General features: G+C 36.3%; 1 protein-coding gene across 22 annotated transcripts in view; it reads right to left on the reverse strand.

Moving 5' to 3' along the window:
* Positions 1-22,408, reverse strand: part of ARB2A (ARB2 cotranscriptional regulator A) — a 419,837-nt gene that overhangs the window by 166,902 nt on the left and 230,527 nt on the right. For 21 of the 22 annotated variants that reach the window (XM_086413098.1, XM_086413086.1, XM_086413091.1 and 18 more), the window contains one exon: positions 20,053-20,172. In XM_086413098.1, coding sequence (XP_086269224.1) covers positions 20,053-20,172 — 120 coding nt within the window. Of the gene's footprint in view, positions 1-192; positions 343-20,052; positions 20,173-22,408 lie in introns of those variants that run through there. The other variant, XM_086413097.1, reaches the window with a different exon arrangement.

Raw genomic sequence — 22,408 nt, forward strand, 5'->3', positions numbered from 1 at the left:
CAGAAGTCAATATCCTTTTTCCCCCTACCCAAAAATGAATTATATTTCTTCAGCTGTGTCCATACACGAAGCTGATTATGTAGTACAGGTTTAGGGGGAAGAAATACAGCAACCGTGACTGAATCACAGAGCAGAAAGCCTGGCCAGCTCAAGGGCGTATTTATTCTTATGCGCAGTTGCCCGTGTCACTCGCATTCAGGGCTGTCGTTCAGTCTGTGAGGGGCTTCCACGGGGTCTTCTGTAGCACCATACACTTTTGGTCGTATGCAGTCAACGGTTCTTCTACACAGCTACGCAAAAGCACTTTCCAGCATCTGAATTAGCTTGTTTGATCATGAGTTGCTGTGAAATATAGACCCTTCAGACTTCTGAGGTAAAAGAGCCTCTTCTACTCATGAGATTATTTTACATCTAACAGGAGCTTAAGATATATACTCACTCATTCAGATATGCAAATTCAACCACCAGAGACAAGTAAATTATGCAAGATGATGCACATTTCATTTTAGCTGGAAAAAATGTGCAAACACTATACAATTCCACTTCAGAGAGCTTTACTTGCACCAAGTTGAGATGCACTGAACAAAAGTTGCAATGTAATATCCATGTCTCCACAGATGGGATTCAGTGTTCAAGAGCTGTGTTTAAGTACTTAAAGAGGTTTTTACATTTTAATACTTTTATAGGCCTTTTTCATAGGTATTTGCACAAAATTTTCCCAAACTACCAAATTTATAGCCAACCTTCAAAAAATAATTATGTCACTATTTTATGAGTACTTTTTTCAACTTATATAATTCACATACAAATATGAGTAACGTTTTAGACCTTTTAGTTAAGTTCCAATCATCCACAAATCTAATATTTTCAATATAAGGCCTTATTTTCCAATATATGTTATTTACATCAATAATAATTCTGATTACCAACACTTCTACTTGCTAAATTTCATATAACTCATGTATATCCCTGATTAATGCTATAGCTTTTAGAGAACACCCTTAAGGGAGCAAATGACATCATCTAACAACTTGACGTGCTTATTGCTCTTATATAATAGACATTTAATTCATTCCAGGTTTAATTTTAAAGCATGAATTCTAGCACTTGTGAAGCAAACGAAACATGATTCCTAATATTTTACTATCAAAGTTTATAAAACAGAATTATTAAAAGAAGGTTTCTGTGGCTTGTGATATACTGAGTGATGCCACAGCAGTACAATTGAGTCAAATAACGGATGGGATGTTTTTCTGTTCAATTTAATTTCTATACTTTAACAATTTTCAGAAATAGTGACCTGTTTAATGAAAATAAAAGAGCATAGATGAAAATGTCTTGATTTGTAGTGAGTGTTACTAAATATGCTTTCTGAAACCATTAAGGGGTTGTAGCAGAGTTTAATCACTAACAGCACAATAATCAAATTCAGCCATGACACACTTCTAAATCTTTGCCAAAAGTAAACCTTCTTATAAATTCACATAGGCTTGGATGAAATAGCAAGCTGGTCAGGAGGAGGATACTGCCCTGCATCCAGGTTTGTCTCACCAGTCCCTTACTAAAGATGTAGTAAATAGGTTCTGGGTAATGGACATTTTCTTGATAATTAGCTGGGTAGACAAATATGTTCTCTGGCAGACAATATAAATGTTGATTTAAGGACCAGCCAATAAAGAGTGTTAATCTGTAAAACATTCACTGCTCAGTTTCTTACAGATTTGGTTGAAGACTGAATCCTAAAACTCAGGTTTCCATTGTCACCAAATAATGTGCAACTACCTTATGATAGTGTATTTCACTTATACTTGATATGTAGCTGCTTAATAATTTCCACATTTGACAAGTTTATACTATTCAGATTAACATAACTAACAATAATCAGTAGTAACATACAAGCCATTCTAGACAACTGTTTGATAGTGAAACTAACAAAGCTGCTTATTTTCTTAAACACATAAAGCAATGCATTTCCACTCAAACTAAGGAATCTGTAAAGCTAGTAAAGATAAGTGGTAACCTATCACAAACACCAGTAAATTTTTTAGTTTATGTCTAGGTTTAAGGGATTATCTTTAAAGAAAATAGTTTTAGCTGGAAGAGAGATACACTGTTTTAAAAACAAAAATAGTACAAGATAAGTGGCATATACTCTGGCAATTTTCTTTAACACAGCTTTTTCAAATATAATCTAGTCTACAGTACACTCAAACTGAAGAAACATCCAAATTAGGCAAGGGGGGAAAAAAAGAGATACTTATCCTAGCAAAAAGAGCCTACACTCAAAAGAACATCTGAATAAAATTGAGACATCTGCAGTCAAATTTTACCTTCTCCCTAGAATGTTTTGAGATGAACTCAGTGTAACACTGTCTTCCAAGAAAAGACAAAGTGATCAATGCAAGAACACATCAGACTGCCTTGGACAGGCCAATCAATGCAAGAAAGAACCTTGCCCAGGGCCTTATGCAAATAGAAGCACGTCCAGCAACCTAGGGAGGGAACATGCGCAATAGATCAATTGGATCTGAAAAACCTTACAGCTATATCAGCTTCAGACAGTAAATATATACTGATGAATACCATACACTTCCCACGAATTCTTAAAATGTGTTATTTTTATGAGCTAGGGAGAATGCTTAAAATGGGTTATTTTTAAGAGTTAAAAACTCTTTCTGGGATCTAGAGTGCAGCAAAAGGGAAGAAAGCATCACAGGAGAAACAGCCAGCATTACTTTTAAGGTTGTGCAAATAAAGATTTCTTAAAACTTTCTGGCATAGCTGAATTCTGCTGACATTTCAGAAGGTCAGTTTTTTGTATGTTTGGTACGAAAGGGAAATAAAAATCCAGAAAAAAGGAATACTGTTCTTGAACAGGGAATAACTGAAAATGTCACGGGAGAAATAATTCAAGATGTAAAATTAGAGTCATCATTCTCAGACTAAAACTCATCCAGTCACCAAAGAATATTCTCCATAGTGGCTAACCTATTGATATTTGGAGCAGTTTTTCTTTTAAAGTTAGTATCTGTATGTCCAAAATCACTCTAAAATCTGATTAGAATGTACAATAAGCTTAAGGGCTACTACACAAAGCTCTGTCCCTCTCAAATGGTCTTGAAGGCAAGTCAGATGCTTTATGAAGCTACATCAGAAACATTCAATTACCAGGTTTTCAAAGGACTACTTGAGTACAAAATTATTTTGAAACTTAAAAGAAGTTAAAAATTATATTTCAATCAGGAAAAATAATGGCAGGAAGTATAATATAGACAATGCCAAGCAAATAAGAAAAATTCTGTAAACATCTACTAATATACTTACTTTAATTGACTTCCACTTTGGAATTCTGGATTAAAATTTTTAGCTGCAGATGTATTTTCTATCAAGTATGTAGTGAACGCTTCTAATATTAAAAATAACATATCATTTTTCTTTTAGCTATTGCTATACAAACATTCCCTGGAAAAATACTACATAAAATAAGAAAATCAGACTTCTATTATAAAGTCCACTATTTACAGCTGTTTATTTGACTGTTAAAAGGACAAAGATATCTTAAGACACTGGTTTATATAGCCAATGGAGAGAAATATGAGACTATAGAGGATAAACATAGCTTATTTTTTTCACATTTCTAGTGCTTTCTATACTGCTAAGTTTTAGTTTCAGTTTATTTAATAAGACTTCTTTTCCTAAAGTTTAACAAAATCTGTCATTAAGTTGTTTGATCATCTTTACTGAGATCTAAACTTTTATAAAAACTTTATTTACATGGAGAAAGCATAATATAAAATCAAAGCAATATAAAAATCTCGTAACTTTTCAAGAATTAGGTATCAGGTGAAACACTTATAATAAATCGTAAAGGCATGAAGTATTAGGTTAATTATAGGTACTCAAACATTTCCTTTTCCAATTTTAACTTCAAATATAAGAATTTTGAGTGGTCTAATATTCACAGTGAAATATAAACTCCAATTTACAGTAAGTAAAATTCAGAGGACCAAGCAACCATAGTTTCATTTTGTTACAATATTTAAACTTATATTTCCTCTAATACATAGGAAAAATGTAGAAAAACAATTTTAGAGTATTATCACCTACTATTTGATATGTCTTAACAGAGTGATAGGCACTGAATAATGAAATTTTATTCTTCCTGATATAAATCTGTACAATATGTGTGATTTTTGCTTTTAAAAGTATATCCTCAATTTTGTCAGGTAAGATATATATCTTATCAAAGAAGTTTGTGCTTTGAAATATAAACAATTTCTTTAAATGGAAAGTTCCTTCATTAATTAAAAAATTCTAGTTTATTAGAAAAATATGTCATGTACGTTTCCCAAAACCCATCAGAGGGAATGTTTCATGGTAAATTCATTGATTCTGAGATGGGATTTCAATTACAAACTGAATGAATTTTGATTCTGACTCCTCTTTGTCGTACAGCTTTGGACAAGTTCCTCAACCTTTCTGACTCCTTCATCTGCAAATAGGCCTAATAATACCTACCGTAAGCTGTACAATGACTAGCTAAAATAATGCTTAATGAACAAATCTGTTTATATCCTAAACAAATGCTCTCCTCTGAATGGCAGTATGCATACTGGTCATGAATGTGGGCTTTGGAGTTCCACAGTCTAGGTTTAAATTCTGGATCCATAACTTACTGGCTGTATGATCTTAGTTATACTTAATATTTTGCTGCTTCCTCATACATAACTGAGGATTGTAATAATACTTCTATCATAAGGATTACATGATTAATATTGATAAAGCACTTAAGACAATGTATGGTACTTGGTAGGTGCTACGTTAGATAGCTATCATTTCCAGGTGTAACTTATTGATGTGGACAGTGCGAAGGAGCAAACACTGATAGCAGAGATTGTTCCAGGAAGACTTGAAAGGTCAATTCCATTTAGTCGACATTAGAAGACAGCCATCTATTTCCAGCATGGAAGAAGCAACAAAGAAGAGCCAACCAGGGGCTTGGCCAAGGAAACTCATCTGCTTTCCAGATTTTCATAGTGTTTTCAATTTTTCTGCTTAAACTGAATTTCCAGAACACCACATCAAAACATATTCAAAACTTAAAAATGATTTGGGGATTGCCTGTTATTTAAATTTTCCACACCTTCTTTCCCCTTCATTAGTTTGGGTAATTAAGAATTGATTTAAACAGAAAGTCTGCTTGGAAGGCACAAAAAAGAATAAGCAGCAAAGAGGCTAGAGAATAAAAACTAAGTGATCATGTAATTCAACAGAGAAGTAAGAACTGAGTCCTGAAATACATGAAAAACCAGGAGACTCTTTTATGGATAAGAGTCACCATAGTTAGAGTCCTGTGTGCTCAGTCGCTTTGTTGGGTCCAACTCTTTGTGACCCCATGGACTGTAGCCCTCCAGGCTCCTCTGTCCATGGGATTCTCCAGGCAAGAATCCTGGAGTGGGTTGCCATTTCCTCCTCCAGGGGATCTTCCTGACCCAGGGACTGAGCCTGTGTCTCACGTCTCCTGCGTTGGCAGGTGGATTCTTTAACCACCAGCGCCACATGGGAAGCCCAATAGTATCATATAACATGCGCACTGCGCAGGTATCTGATGGGGGAGCTTACTGTAACAAAGGGAGAGGTACACTTAAAAAACAATTATTGGAGTACAGTTGCTTTACAATGTTGTGTGGGTTTCTGCTGTAAAGTGGATAGGCCACAGCTTTAAAGGAAAAAATATACATTTATATGTTTCTCATCTATAAAATGGGGATGATAACAGTACTTATAAAGCTATAGTGATTGAATGAGATAAAGTATATTTACATGAAGTACATGCTTAGGACAGTGCCTGGTACACAGTATCATTTAAGCATTAGTGTTGCTGCTGCTGAACATAATGTCTCTGCCTTCTGATTTGCAAGACATTCATAAATACTAGTTCCATTTAAAATGCTCAATTTCAGTGACACTGTTATGAATTGTTAAGAATTGTTCTTGACCCAACAACGTCTATGGCTAGCTGACAGATAAAATGGATTCTATGATAATAGCAATGACAAGGTTCTATTAGAGTAAGAGAGGTCTCTACCACAGCAATCAGAAATGAAAGTATCTGTTCTGCTTGAGAGTTTAGTATAAGATCTTAGAGAAAACACAAGTGTTATCAAATATTAAGGTTTATAATATGCTAATTGTGGGTTTCCCAGGTGGCACAGTGGTAGAATCCACCTGCCAAAGCAGGAGACCAAGAGATTCAGGAGGTGTGGGTTTGATCCCTGGATTGGGAAGATCCACTGGAGTAGGAAATGGCAACTCACTCCAGTATTCTTGCCTGGAAAATCCCATGGAGAGAAGTCTGGTGGGCTTCAGTCCATGGGATCTCAAAGAGTCAGACACAATTAAGCACACACACACACAAATATGTCTAATATATTACTACATATTTAATACTAGGACATAAATATGAATATATTTAACATTTTGATAGGTGTCCTAAAATGTGCAACAGGAAACAAAATTGAAAACTTAAGGCTGAGTCTGTAATAGTGTAGATCTGTAAGAGTGGCAGAAACTATATTTATTAACGGTACTGGAACTAGGAATCTTTTTTCTGATGTAAATTGAGCAGTAATACAACAAAGGCAACGTAGGGTAGGGGTGTCAGATCATTTTATTACAACGTATAGGACATCGCTTCACAGAGAAAGTCGAGGTTTCTTTGTTGTTAGCAAACAGCTACTGGATACTCTTAGAAATTCAATATTATAATTATAAAGAATCCCTTGATGCCTTATAACTGGAAAGAAGTCAACATGGGATAGTTCTATTGGAAGAGAAAGCTGAGTGTACTCAGTCTTTCTGCCTAATGCCTCTCTTCTAGAAAGACAAATTCAAGCTTTTCTTCTAATTCATATGTCTAATTAATGCAGTAAAGAAATTTGAAGATAAGATCCTAGAAATTAGATATCAAGATTTATGGATATTTAGACATAAGCTAAGCCTATTAGAAGCTAGGACACTTTTAAATCATTTGACTCAATTATTAAATTGTCACTATAATATTAATTAAAAATTTTATTGTATTCTAATGCTCTTTAATAAACTTATGAGATTAATTCAAGTAAGGTATGGAAAACTAGGAAGAGATCTGAATACACTAATAAATATATAAACGTGCAAACTAATTCCTAGAGGATATGAGGTTTAATTTGTTCAATTTAATCACAGAAAATGAAGTTTGGGGTTAGGGTTAAGTTTGGCTACTTCTCTTGATTTGAGATTTTAATATCTTCTTACTCGATTTTCTACATTCACTGATCAATTTTCATTAATGGTCTAAGTGTTCAAAACTTCAGGGTCACAAACTGTACCTCCTAGACATTGAAACAGACTTGCTCAAATGTCCTTGCTGGTCAGCTCTGTTCTCCCATCCACCTTGCTTTGCTCTGTTGTGTGGCTCTCTGTACAAATGCCCAGATGCCACTTTCTTCTGACCCAACACAACACCATGTGAGATCTGCTTCTGACAACTTATCTATATATAAATCTAGGATCAAAAACAATTTACTGAGCATTATTACAAGTTCAGCTGGGCTAGGCAGCATACTAAGAACCAGAGAAGACAGAGGATTTGTTATTTATCCTCTGCCATTAATTAAGAAAAGGATTCTGAGGTGACTTAAAGCAAAAGATAAGTATAAATTAAGACACTGAGTAAGAGATTAAGGCTGAGAGTAACTAATAAAATGGGAAATTAACCATAGCGCTGGGTTTACAGGAGACAAAGGTAAAAAAGCATTATAGACTTTTTAATTTTCTGGCAAAAAGAGCTTATCACTTTATGAACAGAAACAATTCTTATTTAAGACAAATTTACTGCATGGATCTTTATACCGGGGAAGTTAATACAAGCACCTCGTGGCTAAACTTTCACTTCACATTATCTTATGATACTATTCTCTTTGTTTAATTGTGTTTCCTAGTTAGAATTTAGGGCTCCCCAGGTGGTGCGGTGGTAAAGAATCTGCCTGTCAATACAGGAGACACATGTTCGATCCCTGGGTTGGGAAGATCCCCTTGAGGAGGAAATGGCAACCCACTCCAGTATCCTTGCTTGAAAAACCACACAGAGGAGCCTGGTGGCTACAGTCCACAGAGCTGCAAAGAATCAGACATGACTGAGCACACACGCACACATGGTGCACTTAGAATATAACTTTCCTGAAGCTAGGGGTCATGGGTGCTAATCTGCTTCCCCAGTACTTGTACAGAGTGGGATTTCAACTGAATAAATGAATGAATATCTGTGATAGTTTTCTGAACCACTTCTTATTTTGAGGGCATAATATTCAATCTTAACTCCAATAAATAACTTTTATGAAGTCAAACTTCAGAGGTGCAGGGCTTTTTTGGGAACTAAATTCATTCAATGAAAAAGTATGGAAAACTTACAACAGAAAATACGAAGTGAGAAAAAATTGTATATATTCATATAATTTTTAATATATATGTTAAAAGTCCCAATTCTAAAAGTGAAGATCCCAGGAGCTTAGAGGAGTAGTATCACTTTGTTTCCTGGGACCCAGAGAAAGCTTTAGACCCACAGTGTGATCATTTCACAGTCTAAGTGCAGGAAAAATGTACCTCTTCCCACCCTAAGTCTTTTATTGCCACAGAAACCTGATAACCAGTCTACCAAGGGTAAGGTGTGTCCACATGAACTTAGAACGAAATATTCTACTCGATCTCATTCTGACTTGTTATATAAACTGAACTGCTGCCTTGATTCATCATTTCATTGTCCTGATTTTTCTGCCTACTAGACCCTCTTTCTTTCTCAAGAGAAGACCCTGTTTCTAAATCCCCAGTCAATGGTTGAGGCCTTAAACTTTGGTTGATTTATTCATCCTGTCCCAGTGTTGAATCATCTTCTTTTTTTCTTCCTTCCCTGTTAGGCAAAGAGGTGGAGTTTGGTTGTGGAGAAGAGGTAGTCTTAGAACCAATGCCATTCTGTTTGCTCAATTCTCACCCAATGCCTTCATTTTCTGCTCCCTGCAACCAGATTATGCCTCCTGATTCAAACCTGTACTCACACTGCTCGACAGATCCCTACCTAATGTTGGTTCAACTGCTGCTCCCTCCAAATTCAAGTTCTCCAGCTGAACTAGCTCTTCTTGAAACCATCTTGAACTCTAGTAATGAGCCTTTGTCCACAGCTGACTTCCATCCTGTTCTCGCAAGCTTTACTCTAACATTAATCTAGTATGCTTCAAGTCTGAGTCTACTTGACTTGTCTGTGTTAATCTGAATAAATTATTCAACAAAAATTGAGGTCTAACTTCTAAGATAGATGTTAAATGGTTTTGATTTGAAAATTTTTTCTTCTAAGAGCTCATTTCAATTTGTGGTGTCAAATCAGAGGTGTCACTGTGGTTGGGAATCTCATATGGGGGAGTGCTTACATTGAGTGATCATCATAAGGCTATAACAAGAGTAAAAACAGCTCCATTATTAAGTGAAATATGTCTTTCTATAATCCCTCTTATAAAAGACTTACAATAGTCAATCATGCTCTCATCTCTGCAGTAAAATACAAAATCTCTCATTAAGATCTTTTATAAAACCAATGGAAAAAGAAATGTTTCTTATAGAAAGACTTAGTCTAACAAATTAATATGTCAGTTTTTCTGGGTTCTCCTCAACATGTTATTGTACTGATTTCAGCAGACAGTGATTTCCTGGCAGCCTCTGTTGAATGAGGCAATACAATGCCCAATCTCTGAGTGGCACAGACACAAGCCAGGAAGACCCGGACGTAGTCTATCTATATGGATATTGAAAAACCTCCTCCAAAGGTAATTCTGATGGGGTAACAAGGATCCTTTACTCTACAAAAGGATTCTATAAAGATTAGTGAAAAATTTCTCCATTTCTGCCTTCTGAACAACCTGATCTTGCTGTGACTGGGAGATATTAAGGAGCACATTCAGTCCTTAGCAGAAATGATCTATCAGGGATGGAAGTAATCACAAGACACATCATACTTAATGATGAAAAAAAAATGATTTCCCCTTAAGATCAGGAACAAAAGCAGGCCCACTCAAGTTACTTCTATATACCACTATACTGGACAGGCCAATTAGGCAACAAACAAACAAACATCTAAACTTGAAAGGAAGAAATAAAGCTATTTTCATTCACAGGTTATATGATCTTGAACATAGAAAACCCTAAGGAATTCACACACACACACACACACACACACAAACACACACAATTAGAATTAACAAATGAATTCAGTAAGGTTGTGGGATACAAGATGAAGACACAAAAATGAATTGTGTTTCTATTTCCTGGCAATAAGCAATCTGAAAACAAAATTAAAAAACAACTGCACTTACAATAGTGAAAGTGTTAGTCACTCAGTCATGTCTGGCTCTTTGGGATGGCACAGACTGTACTCTGCCAGGCTCCTCTGCCCATGGAATTCTCCAGAATACTGGAGTGAGATCAAACGCAGGTCTCCTGCATTGACAGGAGGATTCTTTACTAGCTGACTCACCAGGGAAGTCCCAAAAGGATTATGCTGGACTCCTACTTCACACAATGAAAAAAAATAACTCAAGTGACAAAAACAAAAACTAGATAAATTGGACTTCATCTAAATAAAACACTTCTGTACATCAAAGATCATCATGAAGAAACTGAAAATAAAACCCACAGAATGAGAGAAAATATTTCAAATCACGTACCTGATATCCACTGGAATCATGTGTCCACAATATATAAAGAACTCTTATGACTCAACAGTAAAATGACAACATAATTAAAAAATGGACAAAATGTTTTAACTGACCATTTCTCCAAAACAAACATACAAATGGCTAATACCACATTGAAAGATGCTCAAAGTTATCAGTCATAGAGAAAAGCAAATAAAAGCTGCAAGATACCATTTCACCCCAACTAGCACTGCAAAAGTAAAAAAGACAGACAGTAGATGAGTGTTAGTGGGTATGGAGAAACCGGACTCCTCCTATACTGCTGGTGGGATTCTAAGTAGGAGAGTGATGGCTAATGAGTATGGAATTTCTTTTGGTGTTCTAAAAATTACATAGTGAAGGTACAAACTGCTGACCTGTATACTTAAAAAATGAATTTTTTGGTATGTGAATTATATATCTCAGTAAACCTCAAAAATCTCAATTATGTCTCAATGCAGATATGAGATTGTATCTCAAAATTTTTAAAAAGTTAAACATGGAAATAAGCAAAAGTAACTAATTACTAAATAAAAAGTAATCTTAGACTCACAACTGATGATAAAGTAGAGAGTTTCCCAGACTTATTTCAGACACTACCTTACACTATTATGAGAAGACAGAAAGAATTTGCCTGCCAATGCAGCAGATGCAGGTTTGATCCCTGGGTCAGGAAGATCTCCTGGGGAAGGAAATGGCAACCCACTCCAGGACTCTTGCCTGGAAAAATCCCATGGACAGAAGAATCTGGTGGGTAACTAAAGTCCGTCAGGGCGCAAAAGAGTCAGAAATGATTTAGCAACTAAGCAACAACAACAAAGACAATAACTTAGTTTAATAACTTTCCTTTTTGATTGAGAAGACTATACTTTGAAGAATGAGTCACAGAGAGGCAGCCTTTTTGGTCACCCTGTGGTTTGGGTACACCAGCAGAGAGGAAACTGTATAAGAAACTCCAGGAACAAAAGGGGTAATGTTGTCCAAAGTGAAAGAACTGATTAGGCAGAATTCCCAAATTAACCAATATTCAAATGGAGGGTAGAATGAATAAGTTTAATTAGTAAGAGAGTTATTGTTAAGGCTTAAACTCTATAAAATAGTCAATTAACTGTGCAGGTATTCAAGACTTCACATGTTGTTATATATTCTTCCCAAACGTGTGATGGGGGGAATAAAAGCTATGTTAGACTCTTTATTCTCAAGCTGTTTCCAGATGATTTGGGCAAGATTTAGAGATCAAAGATAATTTAAAAACAAAACTAATTAGTAAAGATTAAATTGTAAAAGATACAAATATTATAGGAAAAGGGAGGGTTAATTGAGAATACTTTTTGAAAAATCTGGTAAGGAGGAAAATTCTTTCACTTGGGAAGGGGAAATGGCATTAGCAAAAATGAGAATAAGCATATACTAGGGTCCTTTAGCAAAGGCAGAGGAACCAGAGATCAAATTGCCAACATCCGCTGGATCATTGAAAAAGTAAGAGAGTTCCAGAAAAACATCTATTTCTGCTTTATTGACTATGCCAAAGCCTTTGACTGTGTGGATCACAATAAACTGTGGAAAATTCTTCAAGAGATGGGAATACCAGACCACCTGACCTGCCTCTTGAGAAACCTATATGCAGGTCAGAAAGCAACAGTGAGAACTGGACATGGAACAACAGACTGGTTCCAAATAGGAAAAGGAGTTCGTCAAGGCTGTATATTGTCACCCTGCTTATTTAACTTATTTGCAGAGGACATCATGAGAAACGCTGGGCTGGAAGAAACACAAGCTGGAATCAAGATTGCCGGGAGAAATATCAATAACCTCAGATATGCAGATGACACCACCCTTATGGCAGAAAGTGAAGAGGAACTAAAAAGCCTCTCGATGAAAGTGAAAGTAGAGAGTGAAAAAGTTGGCTTAAAGCTCAACATTCAGAAAACTAAGATCATGGCATCTGGTCCCATCACTTCATGGGAAATAGATGGGGAAACAGTGGCAACAGTGTCAGACTTTATTTTTTACAGGCTCCAAAATCACTGCAGATGATGATTGCAGCCATGAAATTACAAGACACTTACTTCTTGGAAGGAAAGTTATGACCAACCTAGATAGCATATTAAAAAGCAGACATTACTTTGTCAACAAAGGTCCGTCTAGTTAAGGCTATGGTTTTTCCTGTGGTCATGTATGGATGTGAGAGTTGGACTGTGAAGTAAGCTGAGCGCTGAAGAATTGATGCTTTTGAACTGTGGTGTTGGAGAAGACTCTTGAGAGTCCCTTGGACTGCAAGGAGATCCAAGCAGTCCATTCTGAAGGAGATCAGCCCTGGGATTTCTTTGGAAGGAATGATGCTAAAGCTGAAACTCCAGTACTTTGGCTACCTCATACAAAGAGTTGCCTCATTGGAAAAGACCTAGATGCTGGGAGGGATTGAGGGCAGGAGGAGAAGGGGATGACAGAGGATGAGATGGCTGGATGGCATCACCGATTCGATGGACATGAGTTTGAGTGAATTCCGGGAGTTGGTGATGGACAGGGAGGCCTGGCATGCTGCGACTCATGGGGTTGCAAAGAGTCAGACACGACTGAGCGACTGAACTGAACTGAGGGTTCTTTAGACTCATGTTTAATAAACAATGATTTAAGTCCTAATAACCAGGAATTTTGGAGAAGGCAATGGCAGCCCACTCCAGTGTTCTTGCTTGGAGAATCCCAGGGATGGGGAGCCTGGTGGGCTGCCGTCTATGGAGTCATACAGAGTCGGACATGACCGAAGCGACTTAGCAGCAGAGCAACCAGGAATTTTGTGATTTAACCCTCAAACTCTGCTTATAAAAAGTGGATACCTACAGAGAAGGACACACGTATAGGATCTGACCCGACTTATAATTTGCAGGTATCGGAACTAGGATTCAAGCCCAGGTCATCTTCATTCAAGTTTCGTGTTCTTCCACTACACTGAACTTGGAGGCCTGGGGTAGAGGCACAGAGAGATGAAACAATGGTCAGGTCAGATCAGTCGCTCAGTCCTGTCCGACTCTTTGCGACCCCATGAATCGCAGCACGCCAGGCCTCCCTGTCCATCACCAACTCCCGGAGTTCACTCAGACTCACGTCCATCGAGTCGGTGATGCCATCCAGCCATCTCATCCTCTGTCGTCCCCTTCTCCTCCTGCCCCCAATCCCTCCCAGCATCAGAGTCTTTTCCAATGAGTCAACTCTAAACAATGGTAGTAATAAGAAATTAGACTAGAACTGAAAGTTGCTATTGGGAAAAATACAGCTGGAAAGAGATAATCAGTTTACACAGAAGGTGTTAAAGTGACAGAGAAGATAGGTGAGGCGAGACAATAGGGAGCCAATATGATCCTGGAGGGCTTCCCTGGTGGCTCAGACGGGAAAGCATCCACCTGCAATGTGGGAGACCTGGGTTTGACCTCTCGGTTGGGAAGATCCCCTGGAAAAGGTAATGGCAACCCACTCCAGTTTACTTGCCTGGAGAATCCCATGGACAGAGGAGCCTGGTAGGCTACCGTCCATGGGGTTGCACAGAGTTGGACACAACTGAGCGACTTCACTTTCTTTCTTACTATGATTCTGCAATGGTTTGGTAGAAAGGGGGTTTAAATAATATCAACCATGGTGTGGTATACAGGATGGAATGGAGAGAAAAGAGAGCCGGTAGAAAAATGTGTATGAGTGCAGTGATACCGCTGTGAAATGATGAATTAACAACAGTGGGCACATAGAGGAGAAGACATGATCAATATTTCAGAGAGAAGAAAATAAACCTGACAAAATGTATTGGTTGGTTAGATATGGGACAAAAGGAGAAGAGTTAATACAAAAATTAACAAATTGAGCCATTCTTTCCAACCGTTGACATTGACATTGAAGTTGCTCAGTCGTGTCTGACTCTGCGATCCCATGGACTGTAGCCTACCAGGCTCCTTTGTCCATGGAATCTTCCAGGCAAGAATACTGAAGTGGGTTGCCATTTCCTTCTCCAGGAGATCTTTCCGACCCAGGGATCGAACCTGGGTCTTCCGCGTTGTAGGCAGACACTTTACCATCTGAGCCACCAGGGAAGTTCCAACCGTTAGACCTCCTAATACTTATTGAAAATCATTTGAGTAGAAGGTAAAACAAATCAAATCTCAATACAGAAGTAACTACTGTGAAGCTTAACAAATCACATCTGTATATGAAACTCCTTTGATATCTCATTTATTCTATTAGCCATAATTATTAAATACTCAGTATATACAAATATTTTCCCCAATATCTACATATGAGCATAATCACTGTTCATTACTTGTTATTTATTGTGCTTCATCTCCCTTCACATCCACTTCAACATGCTTCTGGAGGTGTGCACCGGGAAAGATATTAATCCCTCTTTGTTTTCATTCAGCTTTCCAGATCCAATGTCCTTACGTCACGGAGATTTTCTTTCCTTAACATCTGATGTGTGCTTCTCCCTTACTAGTCATCTATGTTCATAAAGCCTTTCACTGGATCTTACTTAGGCTCTTGCAACTAACTCCTAAAATTACTGTCATCAACAATCAATCGAAAGACAGTATCTATACTATATGCAAATAATTAAACAAAATTGAATATAGGAGGCAAAAATAATACACCCTCTGGTCTCTCTCTAAGGAGCCCACAAAAATTGAAAAACTAAATTGTTTTCACACGAAACAACTAGAGAAATAAGATAGAGATTCCATACACAAGTTGTAATCATCCCACGCATTAACATGCTACTTGTATCATGTAGGCAGTCAATGCAGAAATTCAAGTTATATTACAGTGATGTATTTTTACTGATTTACATTTTAAACTTGAAAGGTTTTTAAGAAGTGTTTTTGGCCTGAATTGTTTTGACACTCCAACGGCTCAATTTTTCTTTGTTTATAAGCCAGTATTCTACCTCTCCTCAATTCTTGATTCCAAGCAGCCCATATTTTAGGTATTTCCACTGATCACATTAAGCAGATATGCTACCTATAACCAATTTACTTTGTTCTTTGTAGATAGAATATAAATGATGCTTCTTTAAAGTCACAGTTAATGCATGTCACTAAAGGCAAAAAATAATTCTTTTAGTCCTGTTCCTTTTTCTTTTCAGTGTAAATCCAAATTATGCTCTAGGCAATTTTTAAAAGATCAACTCTTAAGAGTAGACTGAGCTTGAGTGTCCACATACAACTAAGTCCAAAAAATAGTCCTCTATCAGCTGCTGAAGGTCAGCTTAGGCTGCCTAGAGGCTAGAGAGCCCAGCATGGAACAATGGCAGGAAAATAGAGTTCCCTTCATTCCTTAATTCACATGCAAGTGAGGTGCCAATCAAGTGCTGACAAGCATGGAGAAACCAAAATCAAAAGTGGGTAGAGATACACTTTCAAAAGGAGCAGTTTTTCACACATTTCTAAGAGATGTTTTTAATGGTGGTTGTGAACATACCACTAATGATGTGGAAAAGGAAATAAAAGCAATAAGAAAAATACTAATTTTATATCAACTGAGAGGATGCAATAAGCTAATGAAACACATTTGCTAAAATTGTTTAATGTGTTCTATAAAACAGTGATTTCACTTTGACTAAGGAGAGAAATCTGAATGCAAATTGATGTATAGGGCACTGCAAACAGGGAAGGTGAGTTAAGATTTGAAACCGGGCACTGACAAGGAAGCTGGCATTTCCAAATAAAAGAAAAATTGAAGCTGGCCTGATTTTGTCAAACTAACCATGGCAAGACAAGAGCAAAACACTCTGAAATGACTGAGTATGGAAGCAATGCAATCACTTCATAAAGTGGTTGGTGAAAGGGATGACAAAGCTTAAAAACTGGCACTGTGTTTTGATGACACTTTATTTCTAACAAATGAGTTTAAACTTTTAAAAACTACTATAAGGCAAATGTAAGCTGCATTAGTTGTAGATGTTTTTCTAAAAGAATTTGGTAAGTTGTTGATTAGGACTACTATTTCTATCTATGACATATAAAGCAAAATTTATTAGAAATTGAAGGCTTTGACAGTGATGATTTAATAAGAGTAACTTTGTATGTTATTGCTCTTTATTAGTGTTATTTTAAATACACAGAAAAAATAACATAGGATAGACACACTATTTTTAAGATTCAATATCAATTCATAAAATAAACAGTTCTTCCCTTTCACTCTAAAGACTGAGTGCAAGGATTGCTGCCAGAGGTGTCTTATCAATATCTGGTTTTACTAGGATTGCAGAAAGTTTAGAGAATTAGAAACTTGAGATGTTACCATATGATGGGAATAAAGGAAGTGAAAGGCATATTTTTAGAATCATTTTTTTCATTGTTATTATTTACTACATAAAATGGACACTGGTTTTGAAAATGAATCTCTTAACCATCTCCTGGATTCTTCAGGCAAATTCTGCACTTCAAGATAGGGTATAATGATAAATTATGTTCTCAATTTTAAAAAACAACAATTAGCAAAATATGAAAGCTCTACAACTATTCTGTACTTTAAAAGTAATTTTTCAGATATCTATTAGTAGTACCTTTAATTTTAAACTCTAATTACACAGAATTTAATTTAATAAATGACAAGATATATTTTAGCACAGGTCCTGACTAGTAACTATTATTCAAACAATAAGCAGTAAAAGTAATTACATGTAATGTTAAAACTGTACTAGTCACACAGTTCATATTTAAAAGAAATTTTCTTAAAATTCATGATCCAAAAAAGAATGTGAACTTGAATGAGGATGGTAGGAAAATAATCTCCATGCATTGAAACGTGATGCTACAAACTAGGACCATTCCATCCATAAGGGGTGTGTGTGTGTGTGTGTATATGTGTGTGTACAGAATCTTGAATCGGAGATACAATTTTATGATAACATTTTTACAAAATTAAACTTTACTGAAATCCGAACGATTTACTGTCTGATGTGTAAAATGTACTACTGAAACAGAAAACTAAACCATAATTTAAGATGTTCACAAGTAACTTTTTTGTAAAGTTAATATTAAATATTTCAATCATTGTAAAACAATTTCATATAATACATTTACGTTGAAAAATACTGAGAGGCTGAATATTTGTCAACATTTTAAACACCATGAGTTTTCTTCTAAGAATAACAGGGAGACCAGGAAAGAATGTGATTCAGCTTTAGGCAAAAAAAAAAAGTTTAAACATATTTCAATTTTTTTGTGTAATGTCAATGCTATCTTTCAAAAGTTCTTGAAATTAAGTAGAAACACAATGGCCTTAAATGTACTCATCAAGCTTTGTCAAAAATTTATGTAAAACTAAGTTATATATTTAGAGGAATTCTTTCCAGTAAGTCACAAACTACTTTTTCTTTAGCTTCCACCATCTATATACCTTCTTTGCATACCTCTATCAAAGTTACTTGACAAAAAGTAGCAAATATCTGAGGCTAAGATAGTCGCCATTAATACTTTAAAACCTAAACAAGGTATATTACATTAAATAGACTTCTCAGTCCTGGTGTTGCCTGACAGATATGCGATGTGCCAGTGGTTATATTATATTCCTCCTCCCATGCATGCACCTCCTGCAGAGACAGCAGGCTACAGAAGCTGACCCTTACTGAGACCATCTTGTCTCTCTGACAAAGCTCCTTTTTAACTTCTTACTTACTGGTTACTTCCTGTGATGGAGAAAAACTTTAGCTCAGCTTGTGATAATTTCACAGGCCCTGAGGACCCTGACCCTAATAGCCTCAAGGTCAGAAGTCAAGTCTTGTTCTGAAACATCTGTGTGCTTTATATTAAAGTGGAACAAAAGTGTAGAAATATCCACCAGTGTGTGACAAGAAGGACAGGCAAAACAAGACTGACGCATAGGTCATCTGTTACTCTGGCATCTTAAGTTCCTTTTTAAAACTGTCCAAAATTCACTTAAATTCCAAATCTGATGTACAGATTTGATGTTAATTGTCTTAAGGTAAAATCAGGAAAACGTATGTTTCACAGAAGTTTTAAATTTGAACAGTCTTGCAGGTCTTCAGACATATTCAAAGCTATTCTATAAAGTCATGAAATTTCATGTTTTATGTAATTTAATGACTTACAGGAAGAAAACATAAGGTACATATATATCAGCTATAAGTGCATTTATATATATCGGAATGGTTAAAAGAACTATTTGAAAGCCAACATTCACATTTTAAAAAGGACATCATAACTCGTATGTTAGAGAATGATCCTAAGATATCCATTTTGTAGTAAACAAATTCAGCAGAATTAAAAGCACCTGAATATAATTTGTAAACATGAAATCAATTTAAGAAATGAATGATTTCAGTTATTTATAGATCTTAAGAGAGCACAGTATTTGTAAATTCAGGTCAGTTAAAGTATTCTCAGGTGTCACCACTATTTTTATATCTAAATCACATGGGTAAGCAGTAAGGCGTGGGGAAGTTGAAAAGACCACGGATATATAATTTCCACGATGAAGAGCAATACATGGCAAAGTTTAGAAACATTAAAAATCAGACAATCAATGCCATGCTGGCTTTTATTGTCCACTTGAGGCTACATGGGCTTAAAATGATCAAATGCACTGTATCAGATAAATCATTTTGTTACAGCAATGGTACTTTCCAGTGACATAAGGGGTAATGAACATGGAGCACATTTTTAGGACTCACTGTACCTCATTCATCATTCACGCCTGCACAAAGTGCGATAACTGTAAGACTGTGGTAGAACAGACACCAAATTCCCAAATCTTGCTGATTTTTCGATTATGTACACATATCTTAACTGCAAGAACGGGATTATTTTGAAATGCAGAGATTTTTATGACTAAGCATGGAGTTGCACTTAACAGCAGATTAACAGAATCTTTCTGATAGCTTTAATACTAATTATATGGATTTTGATCAAGTACTAATTTATAGAGATAGTATAGTCAGTTAAAGAGTCTCTAGAAATTTTAAACACTTTACAGATAATAGTGCTTCAACGATGTACACATAAACAGGAGTCACAAATATAAAATGTATGGAAAGGGGAGCTATAATGTAGAAATTAAAAAGTGAAATGTAAATAAGAAACAGGCAAAAACTTGTCTGATTGGCAATGAAAAGCTCTGTACAATAAAAGTACATTCCTTTGCAACAACATGAAATTCATTACACCAAATGCTTAATCTTCGTCCTTTATAAAACAATTTCAAGTAACCATACCAAGAAAATGGGAGTAAAGGCGATAAACCTGTAAGGAGTTTGCGAATTAAAAATAAGAGTTAACTGTGCACTTACCAGTTCAACAAAAGCAAGTCCTCCATAGCTGTGAGCAACAAAAAATACCTTCTCAGCTGCAGACTGGGCTATGAAATGGTCCCACACATAGACTGCATGTTCTTCAGGAGAGCCATTTTCCTATAAGTAAAACAGACATCATGTATTACATACTGCATCTAATTATTATCATGGTAATCAAAAATTAAATTATATGCTTGCTTATGCAGCATAAGAAATATGATAGCAATAGCTCATTCCAAACAATAACAATACAAAAGAACTACAATGGAAATTCAAATTAGGGAATAAATTAGTATTAAGCTATTAGGGAATTACTGCTAAACTTAAGTGCTACTCTAAGCTTCTGAAAGAAAATATTTAAAATAGGCACATTTTGAGGGGAAATGGCTCATTCTGGGTTTATCTGAGATATTAAAATATATCTAACTTCATTAGAATTGCATGGATAAAGTTCTAGTGGCCTTTTAAGGCAGTGGACCACTAAGAAATATCAGATGCGTTTCTATGTTTATATCTGAAAATATTTAGAGTATAAATACATCTAAATTATTTGATTTATAAAATTTTAGGTACCTCTGTAAATTGAAAATAAGGAGAAAGTTAACAATAAGTATTTTCCATTAACATTGTTAAAAATACTTTTCCTGACACAATTTTCCATATATATTTTATTTCTAGAACTGGGAGGATTTCTAAATGTATAAACTGGGACTTTTTATATTTCCCTTAAGTTGCTGGTGTGCTTTAGTTGCTCGGTCGTGTCTGACTCTGCGACTCCTTGGACTGCAGCATGCTCCTCTGTCCATGGGGATTCTCCAGGCAAAAGTACTGGAGTGGGTTGCCATACCCTTCTCCAGGAGATGTTCCCAACCCAGGATTGAACCTGGGTCTCCCGCATGGCAGGCAGATTCTTTACCATCTGAGCCACCAGGCAAGTCCAATAAATATATGAATGTTGCTTTAATTCCAAAAGTTCTACAACAACTTCAATTGATTGTGTTTACTTCTATAGCAAACACAATTTGTGGTTAAACCTAAAATTCAGATAATGTGGAAAACAAAGAGCTAAAAAAGTACAAACTGATAAAACTAAGACATCAGGAAGATATTTTGTATGAATAATTCTTGGGATGCTTTAACACCGAAAGACTGATTCCCTAAGAATGTCATAATATTAGATGATGAACACAATTTATTCACCTTTTCCATCTCAGAAATTTTAAAATATTATGTTACGGTCCCAGTGAATGGTTTCACTTGCTCCATAAAAGCTATTATTCCCTAATGTCTATCTCCAGCCTATATTTCTCTCCAGAGCTCCAGACCCAAGGTCATTTCCTTTTGAATGCCCCACAGACACTTCAAGCTCAACCAATTCAACACTTTGATAAAAATATCCTCTCTAAACCTGTGTCACTGTCTTTGCTCCCTACCTCCTGCTGAAATCTGAGCATCATCTTCTATTTCTCTCTCTCTCAAACTCCACATAAAATCAGTAATTAAAAACCTTTTGATTGTTCCCAACCTTCTCTTAAAGCCACCAGTTCTCTCCATCCTCATTTCCTCTGGCTGAGCCCAAGCTCATCCTTTCACAAATGGATGACTGCAACAATCTTCAGTCCAGTTTCCCTGCCTCTAGGGTCATCCTAGAAGGTATTACCCATTTAAATGCCCTCTCCTAACTCTGTAGTGACAACAACTTTTCAAAAATGGACATGTTGCCATTTGCTCACTCACTGCTTAGAACTCTCCAAAGTCTTTTCATCAGCTCCAGGACCAAGTTTAAACTCAGAATGACACTAGGGCCTTACATGATATGGCTTCTGCCTTGAAATGAATGCACAAAATATGATGATCTAAAAGATACCCTTTTCTCCCCAAGAGAGAATGGAAAGAACACTCTCTGTGTTCCAACTGCAGGGAACATCCTGTAACATCCTAATTGTGCCATACATTTCTTATCTCTGGGCTGCTTTTGATATTATTGTTTGGCAAGCGACCCATATGTTCTGCCTTTGCTTAATCCATCACCTTCACCTGCATCATTCCTATGTGTCTTCAGAACTCAAACTAAGATAACTGCATCTGGCCCCATCGCTTCATGGCAAACAGAAGGGGAAAGGGTGGAAACAGTGACAAATTTCTTCTTCTTGGGCTCTAAAATCACTGTGGATGGTGACTGCCGGCATGAAGTTAGAATACAGTTGCTTCTTGGCAGGAAAGCTATGACAAACCTAGACAGTGTGTTAAAAAGCAAAGACACTTCTTTGCTGACAAAGGTCCATAGAGTCAAGGCTATAGTCTTTCCCGGAGTAACATACAGTTGAGAGAGCTAGATGATAAAGAAGTCAGA

Source organism: Bos grunniens, chromosome 7 (genome assembly GCF_055505025.1).
Source record: "Bos grunniens cultivar Pamir isolate PY7600 chromosome 7, Bosgru_T2T1.0, whole genome shotgun sequence".
NCBI classification, from domain to species: Eukaryota; Metazoa; Chordata; class Mammalia; order Artiodactyla; family Bovidae; genus Bos; species Bos grunniens.